The sequence below is a fragment of the Rhea pennata genome, chromosome 11 (genome assembly GCF_028389875.1).
Source record: "Rhea pennata isolate bPtePen1 chromosome 11, bPtePen1.pri, whole genome shotgun sequence".
Classification (NCBI taxonomy): Eukaryota; Metazoa; Chordata; class Aves; order Rheiformes; family Rheidae; genus Rhea; species Rhea pennata.
This window is the reverse complement of record NC_084673.1, coordinates 20,393,988-20,415,547: the sequence shown is the minus strand read 5'-3', so window position 1 is coordinate 20,415,547 and position 21,560 is coordinate 20,393,988. Positions and strand designations below refer to the sequence as shown.

Here is a 21,560-nt window from a genome sequence, read left to right as displayed (position 1 = left end):
TTAAACTAGGTGGGAGAGAACTGTCAAGTGCTAAAATTCTTTACTTAATGATGCTCAAGGTTTTGTTTATGGAGCCACATTTTGGTTTAGAATACAACTAATATTCTTCTCTAAATCAATGTATGATCTGTAACTTAGCAACTTATTTATAATAAGAACGTCCATGATTGTTTTGAATTGCAAATTATTTATTAGCAGTCATTTCATTGTTGGTGCTAATAATCAGGATCTTCAGAGCTAGCATATAAAACATATATATATTTCATCCTTTGGAAAGCTTTTCAGACATTACAGAACGTTTTGATTTATTTATTCTCAGCAGTATCCTGCTGGAACCATAACTGTTCCTTGTACAGTGAGGTCCTCTTTGGAGCTAATGGACATCACTAGATATCTGTGTGTGTGCATATGTGTATACACACACACACACACACACACACACTTGTAAACTTGGTAAAATACTGGCACTTACAGGAGAATTAGAATTAAATTGTCAATATTTGTATGCTGCTTGTGTACATCTAGCGATAATTTATTGGTATAACAAATGCTTTTCTAACTTGTTCGCTGGCAAATTTGTCTTCGTTTAATGTTGTCAGGAGGAAAATATGAACAAAAATATTTCTCTTTAGTTTCAAGCAAGATATTTCTGCTGGGCAGTACTAGTAGGTAGAATATAAGAAATAAACTAGAATATGGGACAGTAGAATACTGCCACAGATATAAGCACGTATTAGCTTTTAAATCAAACCCAAGTCATTATTTTGGTCGTTTTATGAGTGGATCTGAAATGGTGCCTCTACTCTTACGCTCACTATACATTAACCTCATACTCCCTGAAACAAGATCTCTAAAGTGCCAAGAACACTGGAAATCCAGAAAACTTGGCGTTCAGCAATCTCAGCAAGTATGCTTGAAGGTTTACAGGAAAAATTAAATGGATTAGGCATGTACTATGTTCAACGTCAATAATGTAATGTAACTGAAGAGTCAATATTGCTTGCAAATGGCACATCTCTTAGAAAACAATCTGATTTTAAAATAGAATGAGAACTTTTAGCTTCCAAAAATGCAAATGAAATCCTTGTTTTGCTGATTTTTTCCTGTAGAGAGTGACAGTGATGCATAAATCTTACAGGTCTCCTTTTTTTTTATATATGTATTATTAAAGGTTCTGGAACAGTAAGAGACAGTTTGATTCATCAGATAAGTTCTGAGAGAGAAGTGCAGAAGTCAGTTATAGTGCTTTGAGGCCTTAAGAGGAAAAATATTTTTCTGCTATGCGTTTGTGCCATTTTGTTTTTCTAAATTACAATCTCTTCCAGGAATAGATTTCCTCTACTATGTTTACAATGCCTAAAGCCACAGGGTCCTCATTAGTTGATCCTGAGAGACCAGTCTTCGAATTATCTAAACAAACAAAAAACCCGCCCGTTTTGGCAGCGGAACAATTGACACTTGGTTGCTCTTGATTTATTATTTACATTCAAACAGATCCCTAATGATGATTTTTTTTTTTTAAGGTCAGATTGTCTCTGTGTGAAACAGTTGAAACATAAACATGAAATAACACTGATGTTATGAGATTTTTAACACACTTTGTAAGTGGTCTTAAATTACGGCAATCAATTTTCCCCCCACACACTTCTGCAAATACCATCCATCATAACTGAAGTCACTTTACAAACCTTATTTAGTTATGTTAGGCCAGTAAAGGGAAATAGCTCTCAGTCCTTTCCTCTTTCCTTATGATACTTTTTTAACTGGGAAAACTTGAAGTGATGATTTTTTTAAAGATGGAGCTGATCATATCAACAACATTTGCAAATCAACAGCAAATGGGCAAGAAAAGAAGCTGAAAAAAATGGAGGAAATGTTTTTCTCCATAACATTAAGCTGTAATAATAATAGATGAGGAAAAACAAAGTGTTTATCCTGTTGTTTCTACACATATCAGCATTTTCCCTTTTTTTGATGTGCGGGTGGCCATTCGGTAGGCACGTTGATGACCACTTACAACATTTTAATATTAGTTGACAATATTATACACGGAGCTGCTGTTAGTTTGATGCGTGACTTACAGAAAAGGCGATTTTACGGCTATATCCTGGTTCGTTGTGATAAATGACTCCGGCTGTGCCAAAACTGGACCCTCCTAAGCCGGCGGGCAGATAAGGCGCAGGCGGGAGCCGAGCTGTCCGGCCGCCGGCCTGCTGCCGCCCCCGGCCGCCGGCTTGCAGCTTTGGGTGTTTTAGACAGCAGCTCGCGTACGTTGTTTGCCATGTTTTATATTCTTTCAGAATGCAGTGGCAGGGCAATTTGACTGCAAATCAAATACTTTTTGAAACTTTACCCGTGCTTTTGCTTTGTGGAGGGGTTCGTTTCTTCCTGACTGTAGAGCCGCAGTGTCTTGCTCTGCAGGGACTGCGCAGTCCCTATGCAAGAACGAAGTAATCGGTCAGGGCCGTACTTCAATACCACGAAGTGAAAGCCTCTGTTTTATTAGGCAGATTCGCTGTGTTTTTTAGAAATACTTTGCATCTCGGAGCGAAGAGGCGACCTGGGAGCGCAGCCCTGCGGGCGGAGAGCAGGCCCTTCTGCCGACTCGCAGTTCTGCGCGTCGCGGGGCGGTTTGCTGCCTTCCCGTGGGACGCGGGCGTTTGTGCGCGTTTCCAGGAACTCGGATCCTCTAATGACAGACGAGCTGTGAGATCTGTGGAACGACTTCAGGCACGGACGCGTTGTTGTTCCTGTTCCTCTCGCAGCGCTGAGAAGGGTTGCTGTTGCTGTTTTGCGTACACTGTAGCAGAGCGTGATGCTTCTTTAATACAGTGATTTATTTCCACTCGTTTATCCCCTGAGGCAGCAGAGCCTGGTTAGTCTGTCCAGTGCGAGCGTTAATGCTGTTTTATTGGCCGCTCTTGGCAATAAAAAAGGCTCTCCTTGCTGGAGACCCTGCACCTTCTGGGAAGCTCTTCCCTCGCCCCCTGACACGGAGACCGCGGGGAGCGGGAAGCAGCCCGCTGCCCTGCGCCGCGTCTGCAGCCTCGTCCCGCGCAGCCGCGGGGCAGGAGCAGGAGACCCCGCTCCGCTCCGGTCCGCGGTGGCTGCCGGCTTGCGGTCCCGCCTGCAGCCCTCGCGCTTCCTCGGCGCTCCGTGAGCCGAGGTTTTCTGTAAGCCTTGCTGTGCCTTTCTGTCCCCTTGCCGTGCTTACCGTTAGCGTACGCCGGCTCTTGGTTTGCCCGGTGATTTCTTTCATAGTGCTCGAAGAAGACTCCCGTTGCCTGCCAGAATACCTAGGCTCACGCTAAAGCTTGCATGAATTAGCAATCCATTTGAGGGATTTAGGGGGCACACTACTAAAGTAGATCCTTAAAGTCAGTTTTTCAGACTACTTTGTGTGTTGTGTAATCAACTATTTTTTTTTGACTTAGAAATTTTAACTAAAAACAATTCTCCAACATGTTAGTGACTGACAGGTTGGAGATGTATTCCTTGCTTTTCACACAGTGCAGTTAAATTAAAAAAAAATGTATTTCCTCTAGTGAAATTTTCATGGTAAGTCAAAGGGTTGTACTGCCTTTACTTCTTGTTGTTTAAACATCAATGTTTAGTTTCTAAAGGTTATTTTGTGTGTCAGTAAGGTAAACCGGTTTCTAAGATGAAATATAATCCTAGTATTCATAAACTTCTATGATTTTTCTAGCATATCTCAGTGCAAAAAAAAAAAAAAAAAAAAAGAAAGAAAGAAACTCTCAGACCTTGTGTAACAGGGAACAATTCAGAAATGTCACCAGGAAGAGAGCAAATTGGTATTAAACATTACCAATGTTTACTGTAATTTAATTTTCCCTAGGTAAGTCCCCAGGGTAACGAACCGGTTAAGCACATGCTTAACTTTAATTGCTCAGTTAGTCATCTGTATTTTTTGCTACTTTCACTGCAGCCAAACATTAGACAGTTGACTCTGATTTTTTTTTTCCTGTTCAATAAATTTTCACTCTTTGAAAAAATAATACAAATTTTCAAAGACTGAAAAAAAATCTGGATGTTTCTTCTTTTATTTTTTTTATTCTTTCTATTACCTGACAATTTAAGTGTTGAACCCCCCAAAATCTTTTGCATTAGTCTCTTCTTCTGCAAATTAATTTCATTTTAGGTTCAGTAATTCTTTCTAGGCTTGCTTTTATGAGGAGCAATAAATGTGACAGTCTGCAGAGGAGCAGAAATTAGAATTTTCTGAATGGGATGTAGAAGAAGCTTGATGCATTTTGTAAGATTAATGTCAGTATCACTTGTTAATCCGTAAGTTTTGTATGTAAGAGAGGCGAATGTGGAAGATGATCACCACCGAGGTCTGTGTACTTTGTGTCGTCCTCTGTCATAAGCAGTCCAAGAACTAGTGTGTGTGTCTTTCTCACTCTTTCCTCCCTGCAGTTTGCTCTGTGCTATTAAACTATCTTGATTGTAATATGAAGCAAATTATAAATGTCTGAATAATTCCCTCTATGAAAACAGAAGTAAGTAGCTAAAGGCCTCCTTCATCTTCAGCTTTGCCCAGCGTGATGCCTTGATCAGATTTTTGACATCCACTGGAGCTGTGTATGGCCAGCTGCACCATCTGTTAAACCGCAATGGATTATTTTAATTTTGATCTTTGTGATATCGGAAAGAAAGTCTTAAATAATTCTTTTTGCCCCACAGCAATGTGAAGACTTGAGTAGAATTTGACAATGGAGGTAAAATCCATAGTCATCGTCGTGGAGGGAATGACATGCAATTCTTGCGTCCAAACCATTGAACAACATGTTGGGAAAATCAATGGCGTCCATAACATAAAAGTAAGTCACACCACTGGTATTTTTTTTTTTACCAAGTATTGTTCTTACATGAGAAGCCAAGGGAGGAAAATATGTAGAAGGAGTATATTTGGTGTGTGTCTTGGGAAACTGATGTTAGAGGTGCATTGGTGTATTTCTAATACATATAAGCAAGGGGAGAACAAGCATTTCCTTTAATGAAGTAGGAGCGAGGTTATTACTATTACTCTTAAGTAATTTTAGTCTTATTTCACAATATTGAATTAATTATGAAAAAGGGTAAAAAATGAAAAATTTTTAAATGAAATGAAGTGAAAGTCCTAAAATGTACACTGATGAAAAAAGCAAGTTGTCCTCACCCCTTAAAGTCAATAAATTTCACTGTTTGGCCCACAGTCCCCCAGGCCTTTTCTTGCAAGGTTACAGCACACAAAGGTCACTTGCACAGGCTGAATAGCATTTGTGTTTCTGAGATGGCCAGTCAGTCATACGCTAGTTGACCCACCATGAAAAAAATACTGTTGTTTTGTTATGATTTATGAAACAAAGGAAGGGGGATAGTCCAGGGGACAAAGTTTTGATAGCCCCTTGAAGCACTGGAAGTTTCCTTTGTACTGTGCGTGTTGGAATGGGAGAAAGAACAGCAGAACTGTCCTCCTGAAAAAAAATATTAATGGAACTACTTGATCTGCTCTTAATTCAGATTTCATTGATTTGACTTGATTTTAACTTTTTTAATATTACTATTTTTATTCAGCTCAGATTTCAATATTCTGTTAACATTTTGACTAGTATGGGCGAAATAGCGTACTGTAGGGTATCCCAAGGTGAACTGGTTATTCTTATCCAATGCATCATTTCACAATAATTTTATGAATCTCTCAGCTTTTACATAGTTTTGATTATTATTAACCTTATGACCTAATTTGTGTCGGAAAGAAAAATCCTAACAATTACAGCAACAGAAAATTGCAAATTGTAATTGCTTTGTACATAGGCAAGAGTTCCCCTTCTGATATCATGTTGATATTTTCTGTAAAATACAATAAACTACTACAGAAACCTATCTTCCTGATTTCATCACAAAAGTATTTCCATTTTAGTGGATCTGCCTTAGAGGAACACTTTCCTTCCCAGAGTAGGGGACATTGTCTTGATTTCAGGGGCACGTGGTCAGTCACTGCAGCTGATTTTACAGGCTTGTTGTGGTGCACCATCCTGTACAAAGGAGAATGATACACCGGTTAGTACGGTTCACTTTTGCCTAAAGTGGGAGTTAATGTATGCTCACGGAAACTTAGGTAAACAGCAATATTTACACTAATTCCCATTTTCATCTTCCTTCAATTTTAATGGAGTTTTAATGTGATATGTGGCTCTTCTCTCACACCAGAGTCTTGAGTCACTGAACAGATTCTTTTAGAAACAGGGATACCACAGTAACAGCATTTATCACCTGGGAAGGACAGGTGGATGACTAGGTATCCACAAGCATGAAGTCCAATGAAGACTAAAGCCGTCCTGTAAAGTAATACCCCGAATAATGTGACTTCAGAATCCTTTCTTTCCAAAATTATCCTAGCAAAAGATTTGATTTCTATGATCTTGTATTTTCTATTGTTTCAACTAATTTCTGAAAATAAACAGATAACTTGAGATAGGAGGAGGAGAGATTCATGATTTAACTTACATGTGCATCCTGTAATGTACTCTTACATTAGGAGTGAACAGTGCATTTTTTGTTTGTTTGTTAGAAAGTACTAAGTATTTTGTATATAGATTTTAGGGTAATTACTTTATTCAAAAGTTGAATAATATTTGTAAAACTACTCTTGGCAAGCAAATGTACTACAAAAACAGTCTTAGTAGACTAGGACTATAATAAACTTCAAGAGATCATATTTAGTAATTATCATCATTACAACATTAGATCTTCAGTTTAACTAAATTATTTCTTTTCAGAAATAATCTTTGAGAATAGTAAAATGGGTTTTTTAGTGATTATGAATTAGGTCAGCCAAAGGGACAAGCATTGACTGGTTAACACAGACAAACAGAGCCACATTTAGGTCATTTTGCCTCTGACTGCAATGAGACCAATAAATGTCCATGTTACTAATTCTGCTGAGGCCCATAATTGGGACAAAAAGAAAGAAAGGTGGTTCTTTAGATTATTTAACTGATTTAATTTAATCATGGCTGTGGTCTTTGGGCTGTATCTTTGCCCATAGGAAAGATAAAATTGAATGATGATGTGTTGAGTCTCTGGCAGGCATTGGTTTTCCCTTTTGGAAATGACAATAATTATGTTTGATTATATTATCAGTTGGTACTGCTATCCTCAATTTAATTTGCTTCCATCTGACGTGAAAGGTTAGCATCAAATCAGGAACTCTGTGCATCACCAAAATATATAGACAGAGAAAAATAACTCTTTTGATGTTTGTCTTGTATCTAATTTTAAAACAGAATTTTGTTCTGTGAAGTCTGATGCACTTTATTCCTCATAGCAGGATAATAGCCTGTGCCATTGTCACTTACTGCTACAGCACGCTATAGCCTTCTGCTCTACTGATTCTGCAGCTAAGAACATCTTGGTTTACTGACACTGATTTCTCTCCTGCCTCCCCAACTCCGCCCCACCCCACCCTAAGGCATCTGGAACTATTGGACTTCTATCACTGACACTTAAATCTGTGGGATTTTTCAAAGAACATTTTCTTCCATCCTTGTAGCCCAAGGAGAGCTACTGATAACAACCAAATTGTACAAGTGATTAGAATTTTTTCTGTGGGCTGTTTTGCTTTTGAAATTGAATTACACTGACTAACCCAATTCAAGAGAGTTTGGCTTTGGAAATTTCATTATTTGCTATAAAATGCTCTGAGATACTGTAAGGATATGAAAAGTGAAGGTGACTGAACCAACTTGTTGCAAAGGATTCTAAAGTTGTTGTTAAAAGTCTCTTCTGTCTAGCCATGTTGTTGCACAGATGAGCAGAAGTTACTTTGTGGTTGCCACTGGTACAATTTCAGTCTTTAAGGTGAGAGTGAAGGGGGAAATGATAGTGGACAAGTGTTATTAACACATGTAAGTAAAAGCTGTCCATCTAATCTCATGCAGGGTATCAGATTCCCATCTCTTAATGCTGAGTTTGCCAAGTTGTTGGGGTTTTTTTATTACTATTATTAATTTTTTTTTGTCTTGCAAGGTATCTCTAGAGAAAAAGAATGCAGTCATCATTTATGACTCAAAACTACAAACTCCAGGGACTCTGCAGGAGGCAATACACGACATGGGATTTGATGCTGCGTTAGGTGATTCAAATCCACAACCTGTTTTACCTGACACTATTTTTCTTACTATTCCTACTCAATCAACTCTAACATCTAAACAGATTCGTAGTATACTACTGAAAAACAAAGGTATTCTGGATGTTAAAACGTCCTCTGACCATAAAACTGCAGTAGTGACTTTCATTTCCTCCATTATAAATGGCAAGCAGATTATCCAAATGGTCCCGGGAGTAGATGTATCTACTCCAGCACCAGAGGTAACTCCTGGAACTTGTGAAGATGCCAGCTGGTCTCAAGCAAGCAGCGTTGTGCTACGCCTGAAAGTAGAGGGGATGAGCTGTCATTCCTGCACCAGCACCATTGAAGGGAAGATTGGCAAATTGCAAGGAATTCAGCGGATTAAAGGTAAGACCTTATGTTATTTTTACATAGCCTAAAGTTGACTCTGCTTTCCACATAGTATTGTGCAGATAGTTGGAACAGAGATTGGATAGCTTAGTATGACAGTTCTCTTTTGGGTATCAATGCTTGGTTAAATATTTGGAGCAGAAGTGAAGAAAAAGGCTCAAAGTTGCTGGCAGCTGTTGGTGGCACATGAGTGATAGCATTCAGTGGTTGTTTCATATTTTGGTAATCTCATCTGTTCAAATAAAAGCTACTATTATTGACATATATGTGATTCTGCCTAAAAGGGTAAGATGAAATTACCTGTAAAAATAGCTTTAAAATAAACATAATGCCACAGGCCTCTGAAGAAAAGGATATATTTGGTAGAGTTAGTAAGAAATAGTTAATTATGCTATTTGTGAAAGTCCTGGGGAAAGAGCAATAATTGAGGTAAAGGGATTGAAACTTGTTATAGCACTAGGCAAAAAATGATTGGAAAAAGTAAATTACATGGGTTGTGATTTACAAAACCACTTCAATTTTCTTTTCATTGAAGTTAAGTTTCTGAGTATTTAAAGCAGTCTTGGTAAGCTGTGACAAGATCAGTTACTCTTAGGGTGCTGGGTAGTAATACACACATATTTTTACTGTTTAATTCTTAGTGTCCCTGGACAATCAGGAAGCTGTTGTTGTATATCAGCCTCATCTCATTACAGCAGAAGAAATAAAACATCAGATTGAAGCTGCGGGTTTCATGGCATCTTTCAAAAAGCAGCCCAGACCTCTCAAGCTCAGTGCTATTGACCTGGAGAGGTTGAAGAATGTTCAGGCCAAAGGCTCTGAAACAATACTGAAAGAGAACTCAAAGAATGCGAATGATACAAAGACCATTGTCTTCAGAATTGATGGCATGCATTGCAATTCCTGTGTCCTCAATATTCAGAGTACTATATCAGCACTCCCATCAGTAACAAGTGTAGTTGTTTCATTAGAGAATAAATCTGCTATTATAAACTACAACCCAAACTTAATTAGCATAGATGTACTGAGAAAAGCCATAGAGGCAGTGTCTCCAGAGACATTTAAAGTCAGCCTTCCTGATGAATATGAAAATGTAGCACTCTTCACCACACTGACACCTCCACAGAAATCTGCTGTTGCTTTAAAGGATGCTAGCCAGCCCCTTACTCAAGTTGTTGTGATAAATATTGAAGGAATGACTTGTGACTCTTGTGTACAGTCTATTGAGGGAGTCATATCCCGAAAGGCAGGTGTAAAATCAATACATGTCTCTCTTCCAAATCATAATGGGACTATAGAATATGACCCTCTACAAACAAGCCCAGAAGACTTGCGATCCTCAATAGAGGATATGGGATTTGATGCATATATATCAGGTAATGGCATATTAAACCTTTTACATTAAACTTAAAAGGATGGTACAGTTTTGTTTTGGGTATGGAGCCATCCAAGGTGAAATTTAGAGGATTGTATTGTACTTCATGCTTGCCAAGAGAAGCTTTGTGTCCTTACTACCAGTGAGGTGGTTAAGTACATGTCATACTTCCTTTACATTATGTGATATAATATATTGCATTAAAGATGATTGAGATGTCTGGAAATATAAATGTCCAATAAATAGTGATGTTTAAATGGTGTTTCAATTTGCAAATATCTTACTGCTGTCTAATATTCATGGAATGAATATGGGGACGGTAAGTAGAGCTTTGCTAGGTGTTGAGAATACTGTAGATTAGTGCACTAAAATTTCTTTAATTTTTTTTATTAAAAAGACTTGACTCTTGTGACGTAACTGGCAAAATAGTGTTTAATCAGACACAGCCATGAGTGCAGAGTGGCAAGAATTTGGGGAGTGTAAACATCATTCAAAAAGTTAAAATCATGCTACTGTGATAACTAATACAGTGTAAGGAATTGCGCAATGGGAACAGATGGCCAAGTAGTAGAATCCAGTAGACTTACAGAGAAAATACAGACAAAATAAAGAGGAGGTGAAGCTTCCAAAGGGGACTTTGACTTTCCATTTCTTGATTCACTAAGATTAAATTTTGAAAAATAGAGTACAAGAACTATTTTATACTGTAACTGCAGGAGTGAAATCAGGTGGCCCCCTTTAATTCCTTAATGCAGCCCCTGCATAAGTATAGCTTCTCTTGAATCGCTGTAAGAAGCAGTTGTCTGTCTTGAGCCTTTCTCTAAGGTCACAAACATTGAATTTGCTGGCAAACCGTGAGTTTACTTGCAAGTTCAGCTGTGTGTGTCAGGTAAATTCAATAAAACTGTGTGTAAAACTAAGTTTTCAGTGCAAAGTTTTAGTTTACACCTACAAAATGGGACAGGGGATGTACAACAGGACAGACAGATGCAATGAGGAAAGACAAAAAGAAAAATAATAACAGCACAGTTGGGTAGAAGGTCAATCAGTGGCCACCCATTATAATTTAAGAGTAAGCAAAAGAAAAAAAAGACCTAGAAACGTGGATGAATCTAGTTGATAAGGCATGCACAATTACTGTTTTTTGCTATGGAAAGTTGCAGCATTGTGTATTTACGCCTTTTATACTACCAGCTCTTAGCTCGTTGCAATGGCTATTTATAATGTCACGAATAACAATCTCTTCTCCAGCAAAGACAGAACTCCCTGTGGTAGTGACTCGGCCTTCACCCGAAGTGCAGCTGGAATCTCACGGAACAGAGCCTCCCTCCAAAGTATCGCTGCTCCATGTTGCTAAACATGAGATGAAGACTATTTCCAAGTGCTACATCCAAGTCACAGGCATGACATGTGCTTCGTGTGTGGCAAACATTGAGAGAAATTTGAGAAGAGAAGACGGTAAGACATGCGCCAGCAGAATCGGTTAAATTTCTCAGCTTTGCTTTTGGAAAATCCATCCAGCTTTTGTACAGTATTTTAAAATGGCAGGTTAGTCAAAAGAAGAAGTATCCTTGCTGGAGTGTTGGATGCATTTGAACATAGTCTGCTTGCAGATGGGTCATAGTATGAAAGGGAAACATGGTTCTTGCTGCTTTGATGGCTTGCTGGCTAGAGACTGCCCTGGCAAAAGCAGGAATCAGGGCACTCTGAAGAGGCGGTCTTGAAACTAAAGCAAACCTCTGTTACATGAGTGACATGTCCAGGCCTATACCTTAAAGGCAGAGGAGTGTACATCTATATTAGAAAGAAAGCTGTTAGAGAGGGACAGTATTAGGATGGATTGGAGAGGCGTAAGTCAGATTCAGCTCTGTGAGTCAGGACAATGATACCTATCTACTGTTGGCATAATGATTATATCTGCAGGAATGAATTGTTGCACAGCTGTGATGTAATGAAGAGCCATTGGTATAGACTGTGTTTAATTACTGTAATGAAGATGGATGTATTCCAAAGTTAAGCTGGAACTGTATTTTTTTCATACTTTCAGGCTTTTCATACTTTCTCTTTTCCTTAATGTGTATAGTAGAATTGCACATTTGATTAGGCCCACCCTTTCTCATACATGCTCATTCAAGTTCTTTCTTGGAGGAAAGCCTTTTAGAAATCCTAGAGGTGGATCAAAAAATATGTAGACATGCTTTAGAAGAACTCCTTTTAAGAAGAAAATCGTAAGTTTTGTTTGCGATTAGACAGTTAAAAAGACGCAACTCATTTTCCCTGTGAGAATAATACTTTGGTCTCTCTGGTCTGCAAACATACCCTTGGATTCTCTCGGTACAGTTATGCCAAGCATTTGTTCCTCAGAGTCCTGTGCTGTTACGGCATTTTTGATCTCTCTTCCAAAATTGCTTAAGTTTCTCTTTCTATGTACAGTGTGATAGGCTTTCCAATTTCAAATTAAAAATTGCTATTGTGTGTATCATATTATTGTAGATACAGTGTTCTCCCTGAACTGGAGCAGAAGTATTTGCATATTTTGTCTTCTAGGAATACATTCAATACTTGTGGCCCTAATGGCGGGAAAGGCAGAAGTGAGGTATAATCCTGCTATCACACACCCATCAGCTATTGCAGAGCTTATACGGGAACTGGGATTTGGAGCTACAGTGATGGAAAACTGTGATGAAGGAGATGGAATTCTGGAACTCATTGTAAGTTGCTAATTAAAAAAAAAAAAAAAATTGTCTTTATTACTTATCTGCTGGACGTGCTTGTATAAACGTCCACTTCCTAAAATGTTTACCATAGACGGTAATTCAGGACAATCATAAGCTCTTTTCCCACTTCTTAATCACAATGTATTTACTGAGTAATCTGTGGTTTTGATAACAGGAGGGAACCTCTGTTTTACAGGTGAGGGGAATGACATGTGCTTCTTGTGTGCATAAAATAGAATCCACCCTCATGAAGACTAACGGAGTGTTATACTGCTCGGTAGCTCTTGCAACTAATAAAGCACACATTAAATACGATCCTGAGATTATAGGTCCTCGAGATATCATACAAACAATACAGGTAAGTTTCATGAAGACATAAGTCTCATAAAATATCCAGCGTGCTTCCAAAAGTTACGTATCCCACAGCTGAAAAGCCCTTAATTTGAACAAGCTGCAGAATGGAAGACTATCAAAGGAAAAGTCCTGTCTCTCTCCTTCCGTGTGTCATCCCCTCAATCTCGGTGCGGGTGTCTGCAGATAATACTTGTGTTCTTTAAGTCGTATTTTACAGAGAGAGAAAGGCAATCGTATTAGAAAAGTTAGTAAAGCAAATGCATGGATGGCCCCCCAATAATCTGTCAATAACTTCCTAAGAGTATAAAGTGTCTTTAAAAATTGACTGTTCATTTTTACTAGAATTCTTTTTTTTCCTAGGGTTTAGGTTTCACTACATCTTTAGACAAAAAAGATAGATCTGCTAGTCATATAGACCACAAACAGGAAATAAGACAGTAAGTATTCCTGAACATATTTAAATTCTATATAAACATTACCAATTCCCTTTTTGATATTTTCTTTTTTAATCAACAGTAAAGTCTGTGCAAACTAACAACATTTTTGTAGACTTGTTAGCTAAGGTGTTATCCATCATTTGATTGCAAAACATTTTTTTTTTTTTTCAAACTGAGGTGGAGAAGGTCATTCCTTGTGAGTCTGATTTTCTGTATTCCTGTCATGGGGCTGATGATTTACATGATGATTATGGACAGTCAGCTTGCAGATGCTCACGCACATCACAACATGAGCGCTGAGGAAATGGAGGACCTTCACTCTTCCATGTTCCTGGAGCGCCAGCTCCTACCAGGATTATCTGTTATGAATTTTGTGTCATTTTTACTCTGTGTCCCTGTACAGGTGAGTAGCAGTAAAGCAACTCCTACTACATTATGGTTAGACATTCAAAGTGAAAGGCAATGACGAAATGGAATTTGATGAGTGACTTCAATTATGCTGACTGGAAACACTTTTGATATTGTCAGATGTTTCTGCAATAGCTGAAATGAGTGCTGCGATGGGCTGTTGCGGGCAAGCCAGTCGATGCGTGGGGGCTGTGTAGCCAGATAGCGCTGGAGGCAGCTTGCCTCATTGTAGCCAGTGGGCATGGGAAGGAGCTGGCAGTGCTGGGTGAGGATGAGTGGAGGGGATGGGGACCTGGTGGTGGGGATGAGCATGGTAGCCCAAGGCTGGAGCTGGGACTCTGTTTAGGAAAGATGGAGGTGGCAACTACCACAAACAGACATCAATATTTTCTTACGGAAATACCACCATGTGTTACAAATGCAGGTGTGAAATATCACTGATGCTGTTGTTTTTGCAGATGTTTGGAGGCTGGCACTTCTATATTCAAGCGTACAAAGCGCTGAAGCACAAAACTGCAAACATGGACGTGCTCATTGTTTTGGCAACTTCCATTGCGTTCCTCTACTCATTCGTTATTCTCCTGGTTGCAATGGCTGAGAAAGCAAAAGTAAACCCTGTGACTTTCTTTGACACACCTCCCATGCTATTTGTCTTCATCTCACTGGGCCGGTGGCTAGAGCATGTTGCAAAGGTAAGGAAAATGAAAGTCCTCGTGTTAGGCCGAAGAGGAAGAGCATGGCAGGATGACTTGTGCTTCAGACAGGCTGCCCTAATGATGATGAAAGGCTGCAGTTTTTAGGTGTGTACTAGACGTAGTAAAACCAAATCCTGTCAGGACACAGATGTAGTTTTGACGTTTTCACTGGATGGAGAACATCACATCTGCAAGTTGCAAGACACTCTTTTAATATTACTTCAGAATGTTGCATACCTTAAAAAAAAAGCATATGAAAAGTTTGTCAGTTTTTTCAGCCATTTTTGTTATATCATCTTTCATAACTGAAATAGTGAAAATATGAAATGATTTTAATCTGTTTGCAGAAAATATTTATTAAAAGTAAATTGTAACATATACAGTTGGCATTTACAAAGCAGTTTTTCTCGTAGAATTGTTTAAAATATGAAAATTACTATTCTAGGGTAAAACATCAGAGGCACTCGCAAGACTAATTTCATTACAAGCTACAGAAGCAACTATTGTTACCTTGGGCCCTGATAACATTCTCTTAAGGTATCTTTCTTTGTCATTTGTTTTTCTGTTGCATCTTTCTTGTTTTAATATGCTCAATTCACAGACTTGTTTTACCCTGCTATAGAATTGTGAAGCAAATAATTTCAAATTTGCTTCAAATTTCCTTGCAAATGTACCAAATGTAAATGTAAAATGTAAATAAATTAACCTGTTCTGATTTGATTTATTGGCACCTTACTAACTTTTCCTATGATAAGAAAATCAGTAAATTTTCTCAAAGTAAAATAAATAAAATAAGCTCGGTGCTCTACAAAATAGCCTTTTCTCCCCCCCTCCCCATTAACTTCTGTGTATTTTAACAATGTGAACTGATGTATTTGTGCTTTATGTACTACGAACAACTCCTTTTTGCCTGGGTAATTGTAGTTAGTGTCTTAGTAAAAATACTGTACATCATTCTAGTGAAGAGCAAGTTGATGTTGAACTGGTTCAGCGGGGTGATATTGTCAAGGTGATTCCAGGAGGCAAGTTCCCAGTGGATGGCCGTGTTATTGAAGGGCACTCTATGGTAGATGAATCCCTCATCACAGGTAAGCATTTACTTTTTGTAAGTTTAAAAAATATTATTTTCTATTAAATGAAGAAGAGAGTTGAAATTGCTTGATATTCTCTTACTCTTCTAATTGCATGTTGGAGTTGGTAGATATTAGAAAAAATAATGTTGCCAAAAATTTTTCCCTTAATATCTGTTTTTGATCTTTACTTAGGTGAAGCGATGCCTGTGACTAAAAAACCTGGCAACACAGTTATTGCAGGTTCTATTAATCAAAACGGGTCGCTGCTGATTTCAGCGACCCATGTTGGAGCTGATACAACTCTATCCCAGATTGTCAAGCTTGTGGAGGAGGCCCAAACCTCAAAGGTAGAGTAGCTTCAATTTATACAGTAGGGATTTGTCTTATCATTTAGACATCAGTGCAGCAATGCACTTGAAAGGGCTTCGCTATGTAACTGCAATTCAAACCTAAACAATCTAGAAGTACTCGGTGAGGACTTTGACATGGTTCACTGTTCCAAATCTCCTGATTATAATTCCTAATTATAAAGTACAGTATTATATCTATGTCCAAAGGCATGCACGGGAGTAAGAGTAGTATTGCTGAAGCTGACGTTTGTTTCTCCTTCCTAGGCTCCTATTCAGCAATTCGCAGACAAGCTTAGTGGCTATTTTGTTCCTTTTATCGTGGCTGTCTCTGTAGTTACCCTTTTTGCCTGGATTATAATCGGATTTGTGGATTTTGAAATAGTAGAAAAATACTTTCTGGTAAGTGAGTCCCCTTAAACACCTTCTGAAATAGTTCAAAAATAATTAGCCTAGGAGTCTACTAGACTGCAGTAGTCCTGTTTCTGGATTATTCTTGCAGGCAGTTGCTGAATATGTGTGTGTGTGTGTGTGTGTATATTTACACTATTGCACTTTTTCTACCCATTTATTTAAAGAAATCTACAGTAGTTAATCACAGCTCCTGAAAGGTAATTAAAAAAAAATAAAAGAAAATCCGGCTTAGTTCTCAGCCTTCCCAATTTCCATTACTTCTTTTTGGAGAAAAGCAGTCCGATGTGTTACAAGCCCCAATTTGTGTCTAGTCTTGTTAGCATAGTTCTGTGTAAATTTACCATTGAAATCAGTGGAATTCATATTCTTTACAGGTCCTAGAGCAGAAGTGGGATTCTAACTTGTATACTGGGGTTGTTTATATCACATGTTTCTTAGTTGACTGCTCTCTTGACTAGAATCTGTTATTTTAAGACAGCAGTCTTCATATCATGTTTAATTTTTAATGTATATATTGCTGATAGAGTATGTTACAGCTTAGAACAGTTGTCCTAGCTTATAGTATCTTATTTAAGAAAAAATTCTGTAAGTAAAATAAATGATGGGTATACACTGTTCAGAACAGAATTTCTAGAATTAGCTATTAATTTAGTCATTAATATTAGCTTTGGCATAATCTTTCTATGCTTTATTTTAACTTGAGTGTTTGTAAACGTTTTCACACTAAAGGCAACACGTAGTCGAATGCATTGTTTTCATTGTTCAATATCTTCTACTAAAACAAATTTCTGTCACTAGGGTTACAATAAGAGTATTTCTGCAGCTGAAGCGATAATCCGCTTTGCTTTCCAAGCCTCTATCACAGTCTTGTGTATTGCGTGTCCCTGTTCTCTGGGATTAGCAACCCCAACGGCTGTGATGGTGGGTACTGGAGTAGGAGCTCAGAATGGCATCCTGATCAAAGGAGGAGAGCCACTAGAGATGGCTCACAAGGTGAGAAACGTGCATTATTTTTAAAAGACCTGTGAAGGCTGGTTTCAATGGCATTCTGCCAATGCCTGCCTGAGCAAGTGTTTGTAAGTGAGGGGTGGTAGTAAGTTTGATTAAAAGTGGCGTTTTCCAAGGATGCTGTACCTTAAAGCCTTGATCATTGAATGAAATCTTCCTCTTTTGCTGCAGGTAAAGGTGGTTGTATTTGACAAAACTGGTACCATTACTCATGGGACACCAGAAGTGATGCAGGTGAAGTTTCTAGGGGAGAGTAACGGAATACCACGTAATAAAATGCTGGCAATGGTGGGGACTGCTGAAAGTAATAGCGAACACCCTCTCGGAGTAGCAATAACGAAATACTGCAAAAAGGTAAAGTACTTCTTACCAGAAAAGAGAAGTTTGTATTAAGGAAGAACCCCTCCTTCAGTGCTTTTATAATATTTGTGAATAATCCTGCATCACACAGAAAGCAATTGAATTTGAATTTGAAAACTGAATTTCAAAAAGCTGAAAATTATGACACCATATAGATTACTTGATACCGTATTAGCTGTACTGGGTGCTTAAAGTTACATTTTGATGACTGGATATTTTTCTGCTCCTCTTGCAGAATTGATTTGACAACCATTTTTGGAGTGAGTTTTGTAAATGGAGCATGCCTTTATGCATTTAAAAATTATCTGAGTTTGCTTTCTTTTCTTCAGGAACTGGACTCAGAAACTCTTGGGACGTGTACAGATTTTCAGGTAGTTCCAGGCTGTGGCATTAGCTGCAAAGTCACCAATATTGAAGCATTACTCTACCAGAAGAATAAAATGATTGAAGAAAACAATATTAAAAATGTGACACTTGTGAAAATTGAGGAAAACACAGAGGAATCAATGCAGCCTGCTTTGATTATTGATGCTGAACTACCAAGTAAGCCAACTCAGGCCTGTAGAATAAGGTGGATAGCAACACAAAGTTCTGATTTATTTGCCTTATTCATGATCCTTAAGAATGAGGTCACTATTTTTCTTCCCTGGAAAACAGCTTATATCAAGGCCCACATGAAGTGCAGTTGCTTATTAGTTTATTTCATGCTCCTGCATCACTCAGGACATTAGGATAAAAATGTTCCATTGGTGTACATACAACTACACAATTAACAGGAGCTAGAAAATCATCTAGAAATTCTCTTGCTGCTCTCTTTTCTTTACATTTGCTTTGGCCCAAGTTACCATTTGCTAGCCAAAAATTACCACAAATATTTGCACAACTGACTGGTTTTGAATCAAGAGCAGCTCTTTGTTAGCTCCTTCAGCTACATTAGAATGTATTTCTGAACCACTGAGAACGGAGCTTTGTCCTATGCTGTCCCTATTCCAATGGTTCTTGGTTAACTGGAGCAGTAACAATCTATTATTGAAGAACTGTCAGTGTCCTTCCTGTCAAGAACATGTGAAAAGATTGGTAGAGCAGAAAGAAAGTAAATCTTTATTGTTTAGATTTTCTATAATGATATTCTACTGGAAGAGCCTGGATAGGATTAGCTGGAGGGAAGCTTTCTGGTTATCCATATGGTGGTAGAATTGTATTTTCTTCATTCAGCTACTTCTCAGAAATACTCTGTTCTCATTGGAAACCGGGAATGGATGAATAGAAATGGCCTCGTTGTTAAAAGCGAAGTAGATAAAGCCATGATTGAACATGAACGGAGAGGTCGCACAGCAGTTCTGGCAGCTGTTGATGGTGAGTTCATTGCTGTCCTCCATTCAGAGGCTGATTTGTGCCCTTTTAAATGGAAACTGATGAGCATTTGACACCTTAGTAGTTAAACCTGAAGTAGAATAATAAGAGGTCATTAGCTGAAGTTTTGCAACACTTTCAAATGAGGAAGGCCTCTTCCTGCTCTTCTCAAATGTTAGGAGGGTTGGGTTTAATGCGAAGACTTCAAGGAGAGTGAAAAAGAAGAAAGGAAAACAGGAAATTCTTTGTTGTTGGACAATCCATTCTCAGTATTGCCTTAAATTACACATGCCCTGATGACTGTTCCCATTCTGCATTGCATTGCCTCACAAAATTGTGTTCATATTATTGTTTCTGGAATTAGTCTTGCTGAAAAGAAAGTTTTTCTTTCACCCTTAGTGCGATAAAAGGTCTTTTTAGGGAATGCATTTTCTTTTTGTTTGCTCCTTTAGGAGTGCTTTGTGGCTTGATAGCTATTGCTGACACTGTGAAACCTGAAGCTGAGCTGGCAGTCTACACTTTGAAGAGTATGGGATTAGAAGTTGTCCTAATGACAGGTGACAACAGCAAAACAGCAAGATCTATTGCCTCTCAAGTAAGCTATTTCGAATGTCTTTTGGGTATGAATCTTGCTACAGACCGCTTATGGGAGGAAAGACATTGGATTCTTGTTGGTATCCCTCGTGGCTGACACAGCTGGCATGCTAATGTCAACAAATTTGGAATAAGAGGGGATCTAAAGCCGTTTTGATTGGGAGCAGCATCAGCTTTGAATTCGGAGCTATTTTGATCTCAGTTGAGTTTGGTCTTTGGTTCAGGAGCGCTAATACAAGTTTCAACTCTTATGTTATTACCAAATTATGCTTGAAGGTTTGTTTAAAAAAAATCCAAACAAATCAATTTAGAGGCAGAAGCTTTGATAGCTCTTTTTGTACTTTCTCTGTCTTTAGGTTGGCATCACCAAAGTGTTTGCGGAGGTTCTTCCATCCCACAAAGTAGCCAAAGTGAAACAGTTACAAGACGAAGGAAAACGAGTGGCCATGGTTGGAGATGGTATAAATGACTCCCCAGCTCTTGCTATGGCCAACGTGGGAATTGCTATCGGCACAGGCACTGATGTAGCTATTGAGGCAGCTGATGTGGTTCTAATTAGGGTAAGAAATAAGTATGTTTTGTTGAAGGGAAACGATAGAGCTGGTAGGCAGGCCAAGGATGTCATGCGTGATCCAGGCCATTGCTGAGGTGATGTGTACTACTGCTTTTATAGGCCAGGAAAACTGGAGCAGGGAAGAGATTGTTCTTCCTTGTTGTTTAGCAGCAGAAATTATCTTACCAAGGAAACTTTGCCCATCTTTTTTGAGTATTACAGATAGTTTGGAAATTAAAGATTGAGAATTAGCAAAAGGTGGGGGGGGAAGTGACCTGACCTTTAGCAAATACACATTATATTACAGTAACATATTGGAGTACCTCCTCAGTTATAATCCTATGTGCCTACATTTCAAGAATACCATGATGGACACAGTATTCTGTTTTCTAGAGCTGTGCTGGGTGGTGCTGTGTACGTTTTTTGGATTATGGTGACATCTGGAGTCCATGATCTAAGGTTGAAGCTCATTTTTGGGCTCTCTGCAGGGAAACTAGAGCAGCTTACGGATTACTTCCTACTTGAAGTCTGTTATGTCCGATGTTTGATGTTAGCTTTGAAACAGGAGTAGGGGGATGCTGCATGCATGCCTTCATTTCTGTTTGACTTCTCCCATAAACATATCAACTTGCAGGACGACTTGATGGATGTTGTGGCAAGTATAGATTTATCAAGAAAGACTGTCAAAAGGATTCGGATCAACTTTGTCTTTGCTCTAATTTATAATCTTATTGGAGTTCCTGTAGCTGCTGGTATGTGAACATTTCCCAATGGTAGTAAGATTGTGCTTTGTGAGCAGATGACTGCAGTGATTTACTGTTGTATGGAATAGTACCCATTTTCTGTATTTCTGACTGACAATGCATGTGGAGTTCTTTACCTGCAGAGACTGCAGTGGTATAGTTGTGAGCTGTCGTCTTCCCACATGACAGCTAATCATGGATACGTTCAGCATATCTAGCTGAGATAGAAGATAAATGCTTATGTATTCGATTTTTTTTTTTATTTAACACTGAACTAAAACCGTGTCTATTTAATGTGTTAAAATACAACTAAAATTTAGACAATTCATGTGAAGCTTTGTGTTTTTACACAAGGCACTGGATTCATTTAGGAGGAATGCTATATTCTTGCTCTGATGAACTCACCACTGTTTTCTTTTTTAAGGGGTCTTTCTGCCCATTGGTTTGGTTTTGCAACCCTGGATGGGATCGGCAGCAATGGCTGCCTCCTCCGTTTCTGTTGTGCTTTCTTCTCTGCTGTTGAAGATGTGAGTATGAGCAATTCTGTGTGATCTGTTATTTGGTGTTTAAACTCAGGTCTCTCCCTTCAAATAGCAGAAAATGAG

General features: G+C 38.5%; 1 protein-coding gene across 2 annotated transcripts in view; it reads left to right on the top strand.

Moving 5' to 3' along the window:
* ATP7A (ATPase copper transporting alpha) overlaps positions 1-21,560 on the top strand; it is a 29,213-nt gene that overhangs the window by 2,940 nt on the left and 4,713 nt on the right. For both annotated transcript variants that reach the window (XM_062584643.1, XM_062584642.1), the window contains exons 2-22: positions 4,705-4,841; positions 8,032-8,521; positions 9,166-9,900; positions 11,151-11,357; positions 12,447-12,610; positions 12,813-12,974; positions 13,331-13,407; positions 13,585-13,810; positions 14,274-14,507; positions 14,956-15,047; positions 15,471-15,598; positions 15,776-15,930; positions 16,198-16,332; positions 17,143-17,337; positions 17,524-17,706; positions 18,042-18,255; positions 18,928-19,068; positions 19,518-19,660; positions 20,016-20,219; positions 20,847-20,964; positions 21,380-21,482. In XM_062584643.1, coding sequence (XP_062440627.1) covers positions 4,734-4,841; positions 8,032-8,521; positions 9,166-9,900; positions 11,151-11,357; positions 12,447-12,610; positions 12,813-12,974; positions 13,331-13,407; positions 13,585-13,810; positions 14,274-14,507; positions 14,956-15,047; positions 15,471-15,598; positions 15,776-15,930; positions 16,198-16,332; positions 17,143-17,337; positions 17,524-17,706; positions 18,042-18,255; positions 18,928-19,068; positions 19,518-19,660; positions 20,016-20,219; positions 20,847-20,964; positions 21,380-21,482 — 4,214 coding nt within the window. In that variant the 5' untranslated portion in view covers positions 4,705-4,733. The remainder of the gene's footprint in view (positions 1-4,704; positions 4,842-8,031; positions 8,522-9,165; positions 9,901-11,150; positions 11,358-12,446; positions 12,611-12,812; positions 12,975-13,330; positions 13,408-13,584; positions 13,811-14,273; positions 14,508-14,955; positions 15,048-15,470; positions 15,599-15,775; positions 15,931-16,197; positions 16,333-17,142; positions 17,338-17,523; positions 17,707-18,041; positions 18,256-18,927; positions 19,069-19,517; positions 19,661-20,015; positions 20,220-20,846; positions 20,965-21,379; positions 21,483-21,560) is intronic.